Source organism: Oreochromis niloticus, linkage group LG8 (genome assembly GCF_001858045.2).
Source record: "Oreochromis niloticus isolate F11D_XX linkage group LG8, O_niloticus_UMD_NMBU, whole genome shotgun sequence".
NCBI lineage: Eukaryota > Metazoa > Chordata > Actinopteri > Cichliformes > Cichlidae > Oreochromis > Oreochromis niloticus.
The window spans coordinates 30,366,065-30,380,202 of NC_031973.2; the positions used below are offsets into that span (position 1 = coordinate 30,366,065).

Genomic DNA, 14,138 nt, shown 5'->3' on the forward strand with positions numbered 1-14,138 from the left:
CAGTTCATAACTCATATCAAGAGTCTGCCTTTTGCCTGACTTATTGTTCTTTATTTGTTGGTAATTTATGCTCTCGCTCTCTTCTCTGACTGCCGTCCCTAGTCTCCTCAATGTCCGTACTTTGATTGTTGGGATTTATTTATTCTTTGTTACTTCTCTCATGTGCCAGAGGTCCGGATGTTGGTGCTATAATGATTGACACAGAGATTGGTTTGAGGTTTTTTTTTTTTTTTTTTTTTTTTTGTTGTATTGTGTTTTCTTATTTGTGGGATGCCACCTGGATGGGGGTGGGGGTGGGGTTCACAACTTTTGTAAGAAATGCTGAACTGTTTTGTTGAAAACTATAAATAAAGTTGTAAAAAAAAAAAAAAAAAAGAAATTTAAACCGGGTCAAGTTGAACTACAAACACCACCAAGTGTGGTACAATTTCTTACTCTTAAAACCCCAAAATTACTTTCCAAAATATACAGAATGCTTTCTAAAACAGATGAATCAATATCACTTCCTATTGCAAAATGGGAAGCGGATTTATCAGTTAACTTAGACCAAAACTTCTGGTCTCAGATATGCTTAAAAACTTTTCATTTAATTAGAAATCCCAGTCTTCAATTAATTCAATACAAAATACTACATAGAGTGCACTATACAGGTCATCGGATGCTCAAGATGGGCTTTATGTCTACCAACAACTGCTCACACTGCCAAACCAATTCACCGGACAATTATATCCACGCTCTTTGGTTCTGTCCACCAGTTCAGAAGTTTTGGCGCGAGATATGTGAAGACTTATCAAAGTGTCTGAAATGTAACATTCCAACTTCCCCTTTAGTGTGTTTGTTGGGCAGCTTAGATAATGTCACTACAGAAAAGAATATAGCCCATACTGTTTTCACTGCCCTATGCATTGCCAAGAAAACAGTCCTCATGAACTGGAAAAATAAAAATAATCTTAATTCTAACCAATATAGAAATTATCCAATAGATTACATTAGTCTTGATACAGCCTCTGCCACCACATCACATCAATTGCTCTGGGCTCCTTTGATCAGCTCCATCACCTAGTGGGGGTGGGGGGTCATAGTTTGGTCCCACCGTCACTGTTATGATTGGTGTGGGGGTAGGGACAGGCTTGGGGCGTCGGGGGATTCCCCAGGAGCATCTTCCTTGGAGGGCTCAACCCGGGGTTGCGGACATGGCATATTAAGGGCTGTGTTGGCTCTTAGATGGCGGTTTCCTCGTGGCTGCGTGCAGCGGGGCTAGGGGAGGGTCTGTGCTGACGGACGTGGGTTACTGACTGTTACGACCCCCTCTGCTAGGCGTCAGGGGAGGAGTAACATACACAAGCCCCGAACACAAAACTGAGTAAAGAAAGGTTTTAATTTCAAACTTTAAACAGAAAACCGACAGGGCTGTTCAACAGACCCCTGGGCAAACAATTACTATATAAAGACAAAAAAGGAAGACAAGAGTAAAAGCTAAAGGTTAATTAAGGCAAGCTGGCGGCACACAAAATAAAAGCTAAGAGAAAACTAAGGCGAGCCAGCATCACAATTTCTACTCACAGCCAGCTAGCAGCGCAAAGCTCTAATCAGGCTAAGTTCAAGCATGCGTCATGGTTTGACAAAGAAACAAGTTCAACAAAGATTGAAGAGGGAGGCACGAAGGGCAAACTGCATGTTCAGTCCTAAGCAGCAGCCACTGAGTGAAGGACCTCCAGCCTTTTGTATTCCCCGGTAAATGCAGGCAGCCGTGTCATTGGTCCGTCGTGTTCAAGGCTCCTGCAGCAGCCAATGGTGTGAGTGGTCTGGCACACCCGGATCTGCATGAAGTTGAGGCGGGCATAGGTCCGGGGCCAGCCAATCCCCCGTGAGTCCTGGAACACTGATTTCCATAGAGGAAGGCGGGGTGTCAGTGGTAAGACATTATAAAACACATTGAAGGAATACAAAACAGTCAGAGTTTTGTTCAGAGAACTACGTGCGCACGGGTGAGTGATCGTGATACTCACCCCGAGGCTTTGCAGTCAGCTTTATTTATACTCAAGCATGTTTGCGTCACAGACACATGTAGGAAGAGATAACATACCACTCCTTACAAAGCATAAAACATATACGTTCAACTGTCAGTAAGGAACTGGTCAAGCCTATCTTAAGGGAAACAGAAGCCAGTTGGTTCCTGTTCTCAACGGCAGACTCAGCAAACTCAGCAAAGGTGAGGTTTCCTGTGGCAACCTCCATATGCCAGTCATTTTCTTAGAAGTCAGCAAGGCTCACGTGCATGTGTAGTGACAAGATACATGTAGTATAAAATATATGAACATCATTGTACATTCGCAAACCTATTTAGGGAAAGCATGTTATTTAATAAAACATTAAACAAAATCTCTTAACATTCCCTGCTGTTGTTCAAATATTTTTACATACTTCAACTTCTAGTCACTTGTGTATACATTTTCAACCAGAGTATCATTTAGTAAAATTGATATGATCAACATTTAGGTTTTGTTTTCACTTTGTTGACAATAATTAAAAATTGTCTTCTTCTTCAAAGTCTGTGTTTCGGTCCTGATGTGTAAGCAACATCATCGTCTCTTGGTGAAACGTAACATGTGGTGTGATGGCAGTTGCTATGAGTCTGTTGATTAATGCTCTAATGCAGGGAATACAACAACATCCACATAGAGTGAGTATTGCTGCAAATACAGCCATGGACACTAGAATTGATGACACCAGAGTACGGTACTTCCCGAACATATCCATCCAGCTGTCCCACATCGAAGTGTCGACTCCCGAATGTTCTTTCATTTTTTCATTTAGGGTCTTTAAACCCTCCAGGGCTCTGGTGAGGCTTCCATCCGCCGCTGTATTATTGGGTATGAATGTGCAGCATTGTTTTCCAAACATTGAACATACCCCATTCTTTTCACTCAGGAGCATGTCCAGTGCGACCCTATTCTGGAACGACATTAGGGATGTGGCTCTCAGTTGCTCAGCTACTGCGTGGAGTCCGGACATGGTCAGATTGCCTAATTGCTGCACGTTATAGTGAACATAGTTTATTCTGTCCACGTTTTTGTTGATAGTGCACCACCAGCATACTGATGACTCGAAACCAGCAGCCACCTGGTCCACTAGTTTGTATTCATCTGGTACTCCTCTGGGGACTCCTATGGTGTCTATGTACGTTGGGTCGGGCTCAGGTTGCGCTGGGGCTGGAGCCGATCTTTTCTTCCGGCTTGCAAACCATTGTCGTTCAGCATTCATGGTGATGTCAATCACTGAAAGTTTTATAACCTGAACTGGCAGTAGGAGAGATATCAGGCCACACATTCCGGTCTTATTCCTGGGCAGTCGATCGTAGATTTGTGGATCTCCACACCACCACCAGATGTCAGCTCTGCTCACTGGGTTGAATAGGGGGTCCACGTCTGTGAGAGTCAGGCAGCTTGAGTCGTTCAGCGTGCCTATGCGCTCACCTGGTCCGGTCATGTTGATACAGGTGTCCAGTCGTTTCCAGTATAGGTGAAGACTGTGTCCCAGCCTGGGTTGGTGGCATCTGAGCTTGACAGGTACCAGTCATATCCAGGCCACTGGCTCCCTAAGTATCCTCCAATATGGAATGAGTTCAGGGGAATCCATACTGTTGACGAGAAGCTCGTTTGGTTGTAACACAGGTACAGGTCTGCTGTGGTTTTGACCTGTGTTGCGGCCGTTTCGTTACAGGGGTTGAATCCATTCACCTGGCTCTTGATGGCCACCAACCACAAGAGTGTACATAGTACTGTGATGACAAGTGTCATTGCAGCACTTTTGGTGTCTTTGATCTTCTTTGTTTTGTGAGTGAGTTTCTTCTCGACCCCTTGTCACTCCCAGGGCCCCTGGTGAGTAGACCTCAGCCAGAGGAGTGGGATCCCAAGTGTTGCCACTGATCACCCTACTCCCCACCGAGCGAACACCGGAGGTTAGGGAGGACTGGAATCTAGGCTGTTGCTCACTTTAGGCTGACGTCGATGAATCCTGGAGTAGTTCGACCTTCTTCGTGTGGCTTTGGTGGATCCAGGGGGGGCGTTCAGCAATTTTGCAGGCTGTTGGTGTGGCCAGGAGGACTTGGTAGGGTCCTTCCCACCTCGGGGAGGACCAGTTTTTCCTCTGGAGCACTTTTATCAGGATCCAATCCCCTGGTTTCAACCTGGAAGAGACTGAAAAAGAATCACTCGGCAGTTGATTGTTCAAAACTATTTCCTTGTTTTCCAACAGTTTTGTCATCCATTCTGCCAGCGTTGTTTCTCTTATGGATTTATCTATCGGTTCACTTGTAATGGGTAGAGGAAAGGGTCGCCCATGTACTATTTCGAAGGGTGTCAGTTTCTGTGAGCCTTGTGTTAGTCTTATCCACATTTTGACCAGACCTACACATTCAGGCCAGGGGCGACCAGTTTCCTCCATGCATTTCCTTAACCTTTGTTTTATAGTGCCATTGGTTCTTTCTACCAGCCCTGCACTCTGTGGGTGGTATGAGCAGTGATGTTTTATGCTGAAACCTAGCGCTTCGGAGACTTTTGATATTACTTCATTTACAAAGTGTGTGCCATTGTCAGATCTTATTAGATTTGGTATTCCATATGTTGGGATAAAATGATTACACAAACATTTTGCCACCGAGATTGCATCATTTTTCTTCACTGGGTAGATTTCTGGCCACTTTGAGAATACGTCTATGATTACTAGTGCATATTCTACTTGTTGGTGTTTATGTAATTGGATAAAATCCATGTGTATCGTATGAAAAGGATGTGGCGGTGTTGGGAAATGGCCTCTCTTTGGCCTTAAATTTCCCTGTGCATTATGTTTTTGGCATATCATGCATGTTCTTATATATGCTTTAGCTGAGTTTTCAAAATTTTTTGAGTAGAATTGTTTAGAAAGAATATCTACCATCCCTGCTGTTGACAAATGGCAATGCCCATGTGTCACTAATGCTGCTGTTTTATGTAGGGATTTAGGTAGAATAGGTTTCCCATTACACGTCATAATATCATCTTTCAGAATTGCGCCATCTTTTAACCACGAGGATTTTTCATTTTGTGGTGCCGCCTTTTGTTCGTTTTTAAGGACTTCTATTGGTATCAGGGAGCACGAGGTTAATGTAAGAACATTTGTGTTTTGCTGTGCAGCTTCTTTTGCTGCTTTATCTGCAAAGTTATTTCCTTTAGTGATGTAAGAGTCATCTTTTTGATGTGCAGCACATTTGCACAGTGCTAATTTTCTGGGTAATGTGATTACTCCTAGTAATTTTTTCAGATGACTGCCATGTTGTACTGGTGCCCCTGTGGAGGTGATCACACCCCTATTTTGCCATATTTTTGCGAAATGGTGTACTGCTGAAAAAACATACTAACTGTCCGTGTGTCTCTCTGTCTGTCTGCGTCCTTGACACAGTCAGCTCCTTTTATGGGCATGTAGTTCCTGTTTCTCCAGACTAACCAAACTCTTTGTTGAACTTTCCATATAGCGACAATAAGTGTCCAACATTTGAGAGTTGTCTCACATGCGTCAGGTAAGACAAATTGGCTTAGATTTAAAATTGAAGTCACTGCATGGGGGCACTTTGATGATTAAAGTGTGTCCTAAAACAATGTCAGCTGACTTTTTACTGCCTCTGCTGCGGCTACACCGGTTCGCACACATGTGGGCAGGCCTGACGCAACAGAGTCTAATTTACAGAAGTAACATGCAAGCAGACGTTGTTTTTCTCCAAATGCCTGTGTTAAAACAGCTTTCATGTAACCTGCACTTCCATCTGCATGTAAATAGAAAGGCTATTTCCAAGTTACTGAATGCTTCTTCTTTTTTCCCTTTGTAGATACAGCACTACATATTACTTAAGGCATTTTAGACAATTTCTATTTTGTTTTAAAAGAATTCATGTATCTCACACATGTTACATATGTCAACTTCTAAGTTGGGAAAAACTTTGCATTGCTTACAGCTCGTAGCTCACAGCTCTAAAACTAGGCATCAGTAAATCATGTGCCTAATCATTTCGTGTCACTGTGATCCTCAAGTATGATCACAGATTTGTTTTTCAAACCAACAAAACAAACAAACAAAAACAAGTTGCTGATGGCATGAAGGCCTTACACACGAGTTGGGACACAAAAAGAAAAAGAACTGCTGTCAGAAACAAAGCAGAAGTGTGAGAGAAAAAACTGAGATCACAGACTGCTGCATGTGTGAGCTTTCAATATCATGCAGCTTCTGCTCTGAAAAACAAAAAAAAAATTAATACAAAATAAAAGGGTGTATCTTGCTCATTAGCTTGGTAGTATAGGTTTGCTCTTCATCTTAACAAAATCTCATCTAGGATGACAGGTTTACAAGCGGGTCAAGTGTCTCTATGCACTTAATTAGTTTACATATTTTCTTTATTTTCTTCATCTCATATGTCATTATACTGAATTTGAGCAAACCTTAAGCTTGATACAGATTACTTTTAACAATTATCCACCTCACATCACAACTGACTGAGGTGCCTCTTCATATTTAATATTATTTCATTATTAATGTTATTATCTTTTTATATAACAGCAATAGTATATTACAATATTTTATTTGTGTCCACCAAGGGCTGAGGGTGAGCTGCAGTCTCACCCTTTCCCAAGCTGGAGACATTTTCCTTTTCACACACTTTCTTTGGCTGAACAATGACACAACCTTAATATACCTTATGCATCTCTCTATTTCATTTAATATGTGTTTGTGTGAGTTATCTGGTTTCATGCATTCTATCCATTCTAGGCACGGTCGTCCTGCCAACTATATTTCATTATTAATACCAGTTTACCGGTTGTTATCCTTCTATTATCAATTTGAATACATTAAATAAGCTCTAATTTAATTTAACCTTTTGTTTATTCCACTTCATTCCTCTTTCCATGCTTTAAAACATTACACCTTGTTTTGCTTTTATTTATTAATACTGCCAGCACACACTGTGAGACGTTCTGATACTAGAGTCAGAGGAGGTTATTAAGTCAGCCTTCTACCCTGAACTAAATTCAGGGCGGACTTAATTTTATGCATTGATGCGCAACCTTTCTCTTCCTCACCATTCAGTACTCACAGGAAAACACTAGGAGTAGTGCAGGAGCCTAGAGTTCCTATTCAATGAAGCACTTACTCCTCAACAAACATACAGCGCGTTTAGAAAAAATCCTATTTTTATTTGACACTCTCATTACCTTTCACTCCCGGAGTGAAATGAAACCACGAGCTACCAACCTCTCTTTTGTTGCGGAATGGGCCCACACGGGGCGAATTAGTCCGTCTTACACAGGCGAGCGTTTACGTGCGGGTCCACACAGGACCCGGTCCACACAGGACGTTTTACAATAGGACACGTCTGTCCTTTCGGCCCACACAGGACCCTTCTACTTTGAGCAGTGTCAGCCTAAAAATCGATTATTCAACGCAAAGTGTTTCTGGCTGCTTTATATTCACCTTCAATGTTGCGCTGTGTTCTTTTTTCCGGCGTCACCGGGTCCTGGCGTCGTGGACCTGTATATGACACTGGCCAGTAGGCGAATCTACGACTCTGGGCTTTTCCTCGCTTCGCTGGAAGCGGTGGTTTACAGTGCAGGTAGTCACGACGTCAGGATCTGGCGGCTCCGTCTGTAAATAGTTAGATGATATAATAATATCAATCAAAAATCCGGCTCGAAGGACCAATTAAATGTCAGTGGTAAGACATTATAAAACACATTGAAGGAATACAAAACAGTCAGAGTTTTGTTCAGAGAACTACGTGCGCACGGGTGAGTGATCGTGATACTCACCCCGAGGCTTTGCAGTCAGCTTTATTTATACTCAAGCATGTTTGCGTCACAGACACATGTAGGAAGAGATAACATACCACTCCTTACAAAGCATAAAACATATACGTTCAACTGTCAGTAAGGAACTGGTCAAGCCTATCTTAAGGGAAACAGAAGCCAGTTGGTTCCTGTTCTCAACGGCAGACTCAGCAAACTCAGCAAAGGTGAGGTTTCCTGTGGCAACTTCCATATGCCAGTCATTTTCTTAGAAGTCAGCAAGGCTCACGTGCATGTGTAGTGACAAGATACATGTAGTATAAAATATATGAACATCATTGTACATTCGCAAACCTATTTAGGGAAAGCATGTTATTTAATAAAACATTAAACAAAATCTCTTAACACGGGGCCACCTGAGGCCAGAGGCCGTAACACCCCTCCCCTTAAAATACCAACTATGTTGGGCAGAAGCAGACATTAGAGTGAACAAAAACAAAGAACAAACACAGCAACACATGTTTACAACCGGGACAGACCATCAGCTAAAACATTTTCAGACCCCTTTTTGTGGTGAATACTTAAGTTGTATTCCTGCAACAACAGAGCCCAGCGCATAAGGCGCTGGTTATGATTAAACATGCGAGCAAGGAACACGAGTGGGTCGTGGTCGGTGTACACAACAAGAGGTAACATGCTGGACCCCAGGTATACGTGAAAGTGCTGAAGAGCCAACAACAAAGCCAGGGTCTCCTTTTCAATGGTGGAGTAGTTTAACTGATTTTTATTGAACTTGCGGGAAAAGTAACAAACGGGGTGGTCCAAACCCTGCAAGTCTTCTTGCAACAGCACTGCCCCAGCCCCGACAGCACTGGCATCAACCTCAAGCTTGAATGGTCGCGTCAAATCAGGTGCAGCTAACACAGGAGTGTGGCAGAGGAGGGCTTTCGCACTCTCAAAAGCATCTTGACACTCACTTGACCATATAAACTCAACCTTTGGGCTGAGTAGGTCAGTCAATGGCTTGACCACAGAGGACAAATTTTTACAAAAGTTTCTGTAGTAGCCCACCATCCCTAGAAACCTGCGCAACTCACGCCTGGTGGTAGGTGTGGGAAACTCTGTAATCACTGCCACTTTGGCATCAATGGGCCGGACCTGTCCACGTCCCACCTCCCTGCCTAAGTACGTCACTGTAGCTTTGACAAACTCACACTTAGCTAAGTTGAGAGTTAGAGTAGCTTGAGCTAAACGGTGAAATACCTGGCGTAAAGTTTCCAAATGATCTTGCCATGTTTCAGTATAAATTACTAGATCATCTAGGTAGGCACTGCAGTTGGACAGGCCACGGAGGACTTTATTTACCAGCCACTGGAAGGTGGCAGGAGCGTTACACATGCCGAATGCCATGACTGTGTACTGTAGAAAATCATCAGGTGTCACAAAGGCAGAGATGTTAGAGGCACGTTCAGTTAAAGGGACCTGCCAGTAACCTTTAAGAAGATCTAATTTAGTGACATACTGAGCAGTACCAATACTGTCCACACAATCCTCAACTCTTGGGAGAGGATGTGAGTCAGCCACAGTCACAGAATTCACCTTCCGGAAGTCTGTAATAAAACGGGGCGAGCCATCTGGCTTAGACTCCACTATACAAGGCGAGCTCCAGGGGCTTTGACTGGGCTTCGCTAAGCCATGTTGCAGCAAATAGTCAGCCTCCTGTCTCATGAGCAAGCTGGATCTGCATGAAGTTGAGGCGGGCATAGGTCCGGGGCCAGCCAATCCCCCGTGAGTCCTGGAACACTGATTTCCATAGAGGAAGGTGGGGCCACCTGAGGCCAGAGGCCGTAACACTGACCTGGTAGCCTGGCTGCCCCTGGGTGGGTCCGGGACGGGCGTGGGGTTCTGGGGGAGCTCCGTCTCTGGACTGGAGCCCTGGCTGGGACTTGGGGCCTGGGTCCTGGTTGGTGTGTTGCCGGGGTTGTGGGCGGGTGGGTGTATGGGGGCCCAGCCCTGACGCAGGGTGCCGCCAGTGCATCGAGCCACCTGGGGGGCTCTTCAACTGGTGGCTGAGGCTGTTGCAGGCTGTTGAGAGGAGACCTCTTGCAGGAGGTCTCCTCTCTTCAGGAACTCACTCTGCAGCAGGGGGAGATATAGGAGAGGTGGAGGAAGATCTCAGCCTGGGCGTCTATTGTCTTGTGTAGTCTGGAAGATGTGTGGATGACGGGGTGGGTGCAGTTTTCTCTGTGGTGGGGTCGGGTGGGCTGTCGGCTCTGTGGGGCCAGGCGGCGCTGCTGAACTGGGCCCCGGTCCGGATGGGCTTGGGGCCCCTTTCCCTGGCGGGTTGCAGAGTATGGGGGTGCCTACTGGGGTCAGCGGGGGAGCTGGCCCCAGGGAGGGGTCACTTGCCCCTCCCTTCCTTCCCTCCCCATCTCCAGCTGCCTCCCTCTTCCCGCTCCACCACAATCACCCACACATGCAGGGCCTTGGGGTAAAGGTGTGTCACCAGGGTGCAGGGGAGGCATCCCCCCCTCTGTCCCCTTCTGGCTGCCTGTGCCTCAATTTTATCCCACAACTTAGACATTCACATTACTCACACTCTCATAACACACACATATCTTGGGGGTGGGCACGCTACACAGAATCCAAAAGACCATCAGGATGTACAACCTCACCCCTGGCGTCGTTGCCCACCTCTCAATTTTAAATGCATGTAGACATTGAGGGCTATCAGGAGGGGCTATGCGCTTACCTGCTGCTCTCTGGCAGGTAGCTCCATGCCCTCCTGGGTTTTAAATGCACCTTAGAACACACATGCATCAACACTACATATGAGCGGGCGGAGGGAGGTTTGGAGTCTTCACACACCTCCATTCTCTGGAGGTCTCCCTGCTGCTGCCGAGTCGGGGCAGTCTGCTTCTCTCCACCCCAGGGAAAAGGGTAACGCTACCTGGGTCTGGGTGCAGTTTCCCCCTTCAGGGGCAAGGGTACCTATAGACCTGGGGCTTAGAGTACGCTTGGGGAGTGTGATTGTGTGTACAGTGTCTATTTATGTCTGTCTCCACGTTGGGTGAGTGTTGAGTAATTGCATATGAGAGCATGAGGGTGGGAATGGATGTTTCTATCTGTGTGTGCCTGTATGTCTGTGTCTATATGTCAGGTTGGGTATCAGACGCCACCTCTCTAGGGAGGCTTCCCACACCCTCTAGCAGATCGTTACATGAAGGAACCTTTTAAATACAAGCGCGCTCATGCTCACAGGTGTACACACGGGTGCTCACACACACAAACTACACCCTTTTTGGCTCCTACCTCAAAGCACACTGTGCGCTATCGATCTTACGTGCTGCACAATAATGTTTAATATTTAGTATTTACTGTTATATTCCCATAGATCATCTTGATGTTGTTTATTATGTTGCTCTTTTTTTTTCTTCTGCTTGTTTTCTCTTTTTTCTTTCTCAACAGGTGATCCAGGTGATTGATATATGTATTTTTTGTCTGCTTATTTTGTTGGTTTTTGTTTTTTGCCCTTTATCCCCATCCCTCTTCCCCGCTGTTTTTCTTTCCCTCTTTCTTTCTCCCCTTTCTTTTCCCCAGTCAAGTCTGTCCCGTATTTAGCAAGTGAAAGTAAAACAATAAAAGGTGAATCAAATAGACCATTACGGCAAGGCTGGGATGGTCCATTTGGTAAAGTAAATCCGTTGGGCATCTTTCTTCACCTTTAGACAATAATTCTGATGGCAAAAGAGCCAAACGGGACAGGCCAAAAAAAAAAAAAAAAAAAAAGGTGTGATGACATGGCATTTTAAATAAATGTCAATAAAATGCATCAGTACACTGAAAAAGAAAGCTACGGAGCCCCTCTGATGACATGGTCCAAAAAATAAATAAATTGTGGCCACAAAATACTACTTCGTGGGCACGAAATGGGTATAACGTGTGCACGAAATGCTAATTTGTGGGCACGAAACACTTGACCGATAACCGTGATCCTTCCCAGGCCCTTGCAGTTGGTTGACAATAAAATCTATCTTGTTTTGACAATTAGCTGTACACCTACTGTGGATGTGTGTTCCATAATAGCGTAAGTGCCGAAATGACTGCAAAGCTGCTGTAAGAAATGTCATCTTACTGCTTAGCTGTTTCTCCAAGCAAGCACTGATGAGGACACTTTAAAATGTTTCACAACTGTTTACCTACAGAAAACAGTGAGTTGCTTGTCAGTTGAAAATCAGTTCCACTTTCATCAGCACGCAAATTCAGCAGTGTAAGTGTGAGACTGGGCCACAAGATGAAACTCAATATCACATCATGAGTAAGAATATGTGGATGTATGTATGCAATAATCAAATAACAAAGGAAGCAAAATCATAGTAAAAATGTGTGGAAATGCTAACTAAAAACAAACAAACATTGGGGGTTTCAGTAGCCTCTCCTCATTTTCATATACTTCTTAAGCCAAGAGAAAATCACAAGGTTATGTCTTTGTTTTAAATAAGACCTATACATGGAATCCGTTACCTAACCCAGTAGTAAAACTCACGGGAGTCAAAGAGGCCCAGCAGTGTTTCCACCTACCTACTGTGGATCCACAGAATTAACAACTTGGCTCAGAAACTGATGGTCTCCTTCTTCCACTCTTCTACTGAGTGTGCGTCGACCTAAAGCATGTCTGCATGGTTTGCCATCTGCTCCTCAGCAGAGTGAAGTGCACTCATAAGGGCCATTTCCACTGCCCAGAAAATTATCCATTACCCACTTGCCTCCCATGAAGACATTTACAACTCCTGTTACTGCAACAGAGATAGACTTCAGCTCAAGTTCTGCTGTCATTAGAGCACAGTCTTTGAGGCTTTTTTAATGGTTTCCTAAAAAGGTGATAGATTAAAAAATACGCTCTCATTATACTTAGAAGTACTGTCCCGAATAGATTAAATTTCATTTAATCATACAAGAGAAGAGCTCTCAACTCATTATGTGATCATTTAACCTCACTCTTTTGACCCTCTTTTTTCCTTTTCTCTTTTTTCTAGATTGCTGAGACCTCGAACTCATTCCTGAATCGAATGCTGAACAGAGACACCATCACAAGAATAACATATAAAAGTAGGTGGTTGTGTGTAATAAGTTGTTAAAGCACCAATCATAAATTGGCCAAGCAGCATGCTCTGCATAGTGCTCCAGGTGGATCACAGTTAATGGGGTTTGCTTGGTTGGTTGCTTGACTTGTTGGATAGAACCTGTCCAGTGTCATCATCCTCAGCACAGGCTCCCCTCAGGACTGTGTTCTGAGCCCTCTACTTTTCACCCTGTTGATACGCAACTGCGTCCCCAGGGTTGCCACCCACTACATTGTAAAGTTTGTGGATGACACAGTACATGGTGGGCTGGTCAGAATCAACAACCTGGTTTCTGGGGTTGTACCTCACGGATGACCTCATGTGGTCTGTGAACACCACGTCACTGGGGGTGGGTGTGTTGTTGGGTGGCAGAGGTGGATCTTTTGGGTCCAGTAGGAGGAGCAGCAAAGTAGAATGGATTTTAACAGCTGTCAAAACTCTGTCAGATATGCTGTTTCGCATACACTGACTCACAGAAACACACATGCAGATGCTGTCACACACCACCCACTCATGCTCATGAGTCCTTAGGCATATCCCTCTCACAGCCAATAATGCTACCAGCCCAACGTTTTTCTGTTTTTCTTCCCAAAAGCACAGATTTACACTCAAGTATATATGAAGATACATACACATTAAAAAAAAACACACAATCAAATATCAGTGTAGGTGGAGTGGCCTAAAGTGTTTTTTATTTTTTCACAGCTCTTATTCCTTTGATGGATCAGTTAGTATTTAGTAGTGATGCAGCTGATTCAGCATTAAAGCTGCAGCAGCCTACCACTGTGACCTTACCACAATCAGTAGCCCATTTGTCACGAGAGGACTAGTAGACAGCAAGTTATAGCGAATGGAGGGGGAGAAAGAGAGGAAGGGAGAGTTGTAGTCTGTCCAATTACCATCCTGACAGTGGAGACAGTTTGAATAAAAGAGGTTTTGTGTTGCCACACCAACAAGCTGTCATTCACAGAACAGCAAATGAAAGAAGTGAGAAAAATTTCTTATGAAAGAGTTGTAATGATGACCAGACTCCGTATGATAAGTGACTCAAATTACAGCTTATTTGTTACACCAGTGTATTTCACTGTTTACCACTCAATTGGAGTACACAGATTTATGCCATCCACTGTATTTGTTCTACAATTGCAGTTGAGTTAGAGTACCCTACTAATTTTCTGTATGAGTGAAAATATCAGCTCAGCAA

General features: G+C 44.2%; 1 protein-coding gene across 3 annotated transcripts in view; it reads left to right on the forward strand.

Moving 5' to 3' along the window:
* Nucleotides 1-14,138, forward strand: part of LOC100707149 (carbonic anhydrase-related protein 10) — a 1,009,504-nt gene that overhangs the window by 986,877 nt on the left and 8,489 nt on the right. For all 3 annotated transcript variants that reach the window (XR_265714.4, XM_005447896.4, XM_013273682.3), the window contains exon 6: nucleotides 12,848-12,920. Coding sequence is in view for 2 of the 3 variants with exons in the window: in XM_005447896.4 (XP_005447953.1) it covers nucleotides 12,848-12,920 (73 nt within the window). In the remaining variant the exon portion in view is untranslated. The remainder of the gene's footprint in view (nucleotides 1-12,847; nucleotides 12,921-14,138) is intronic.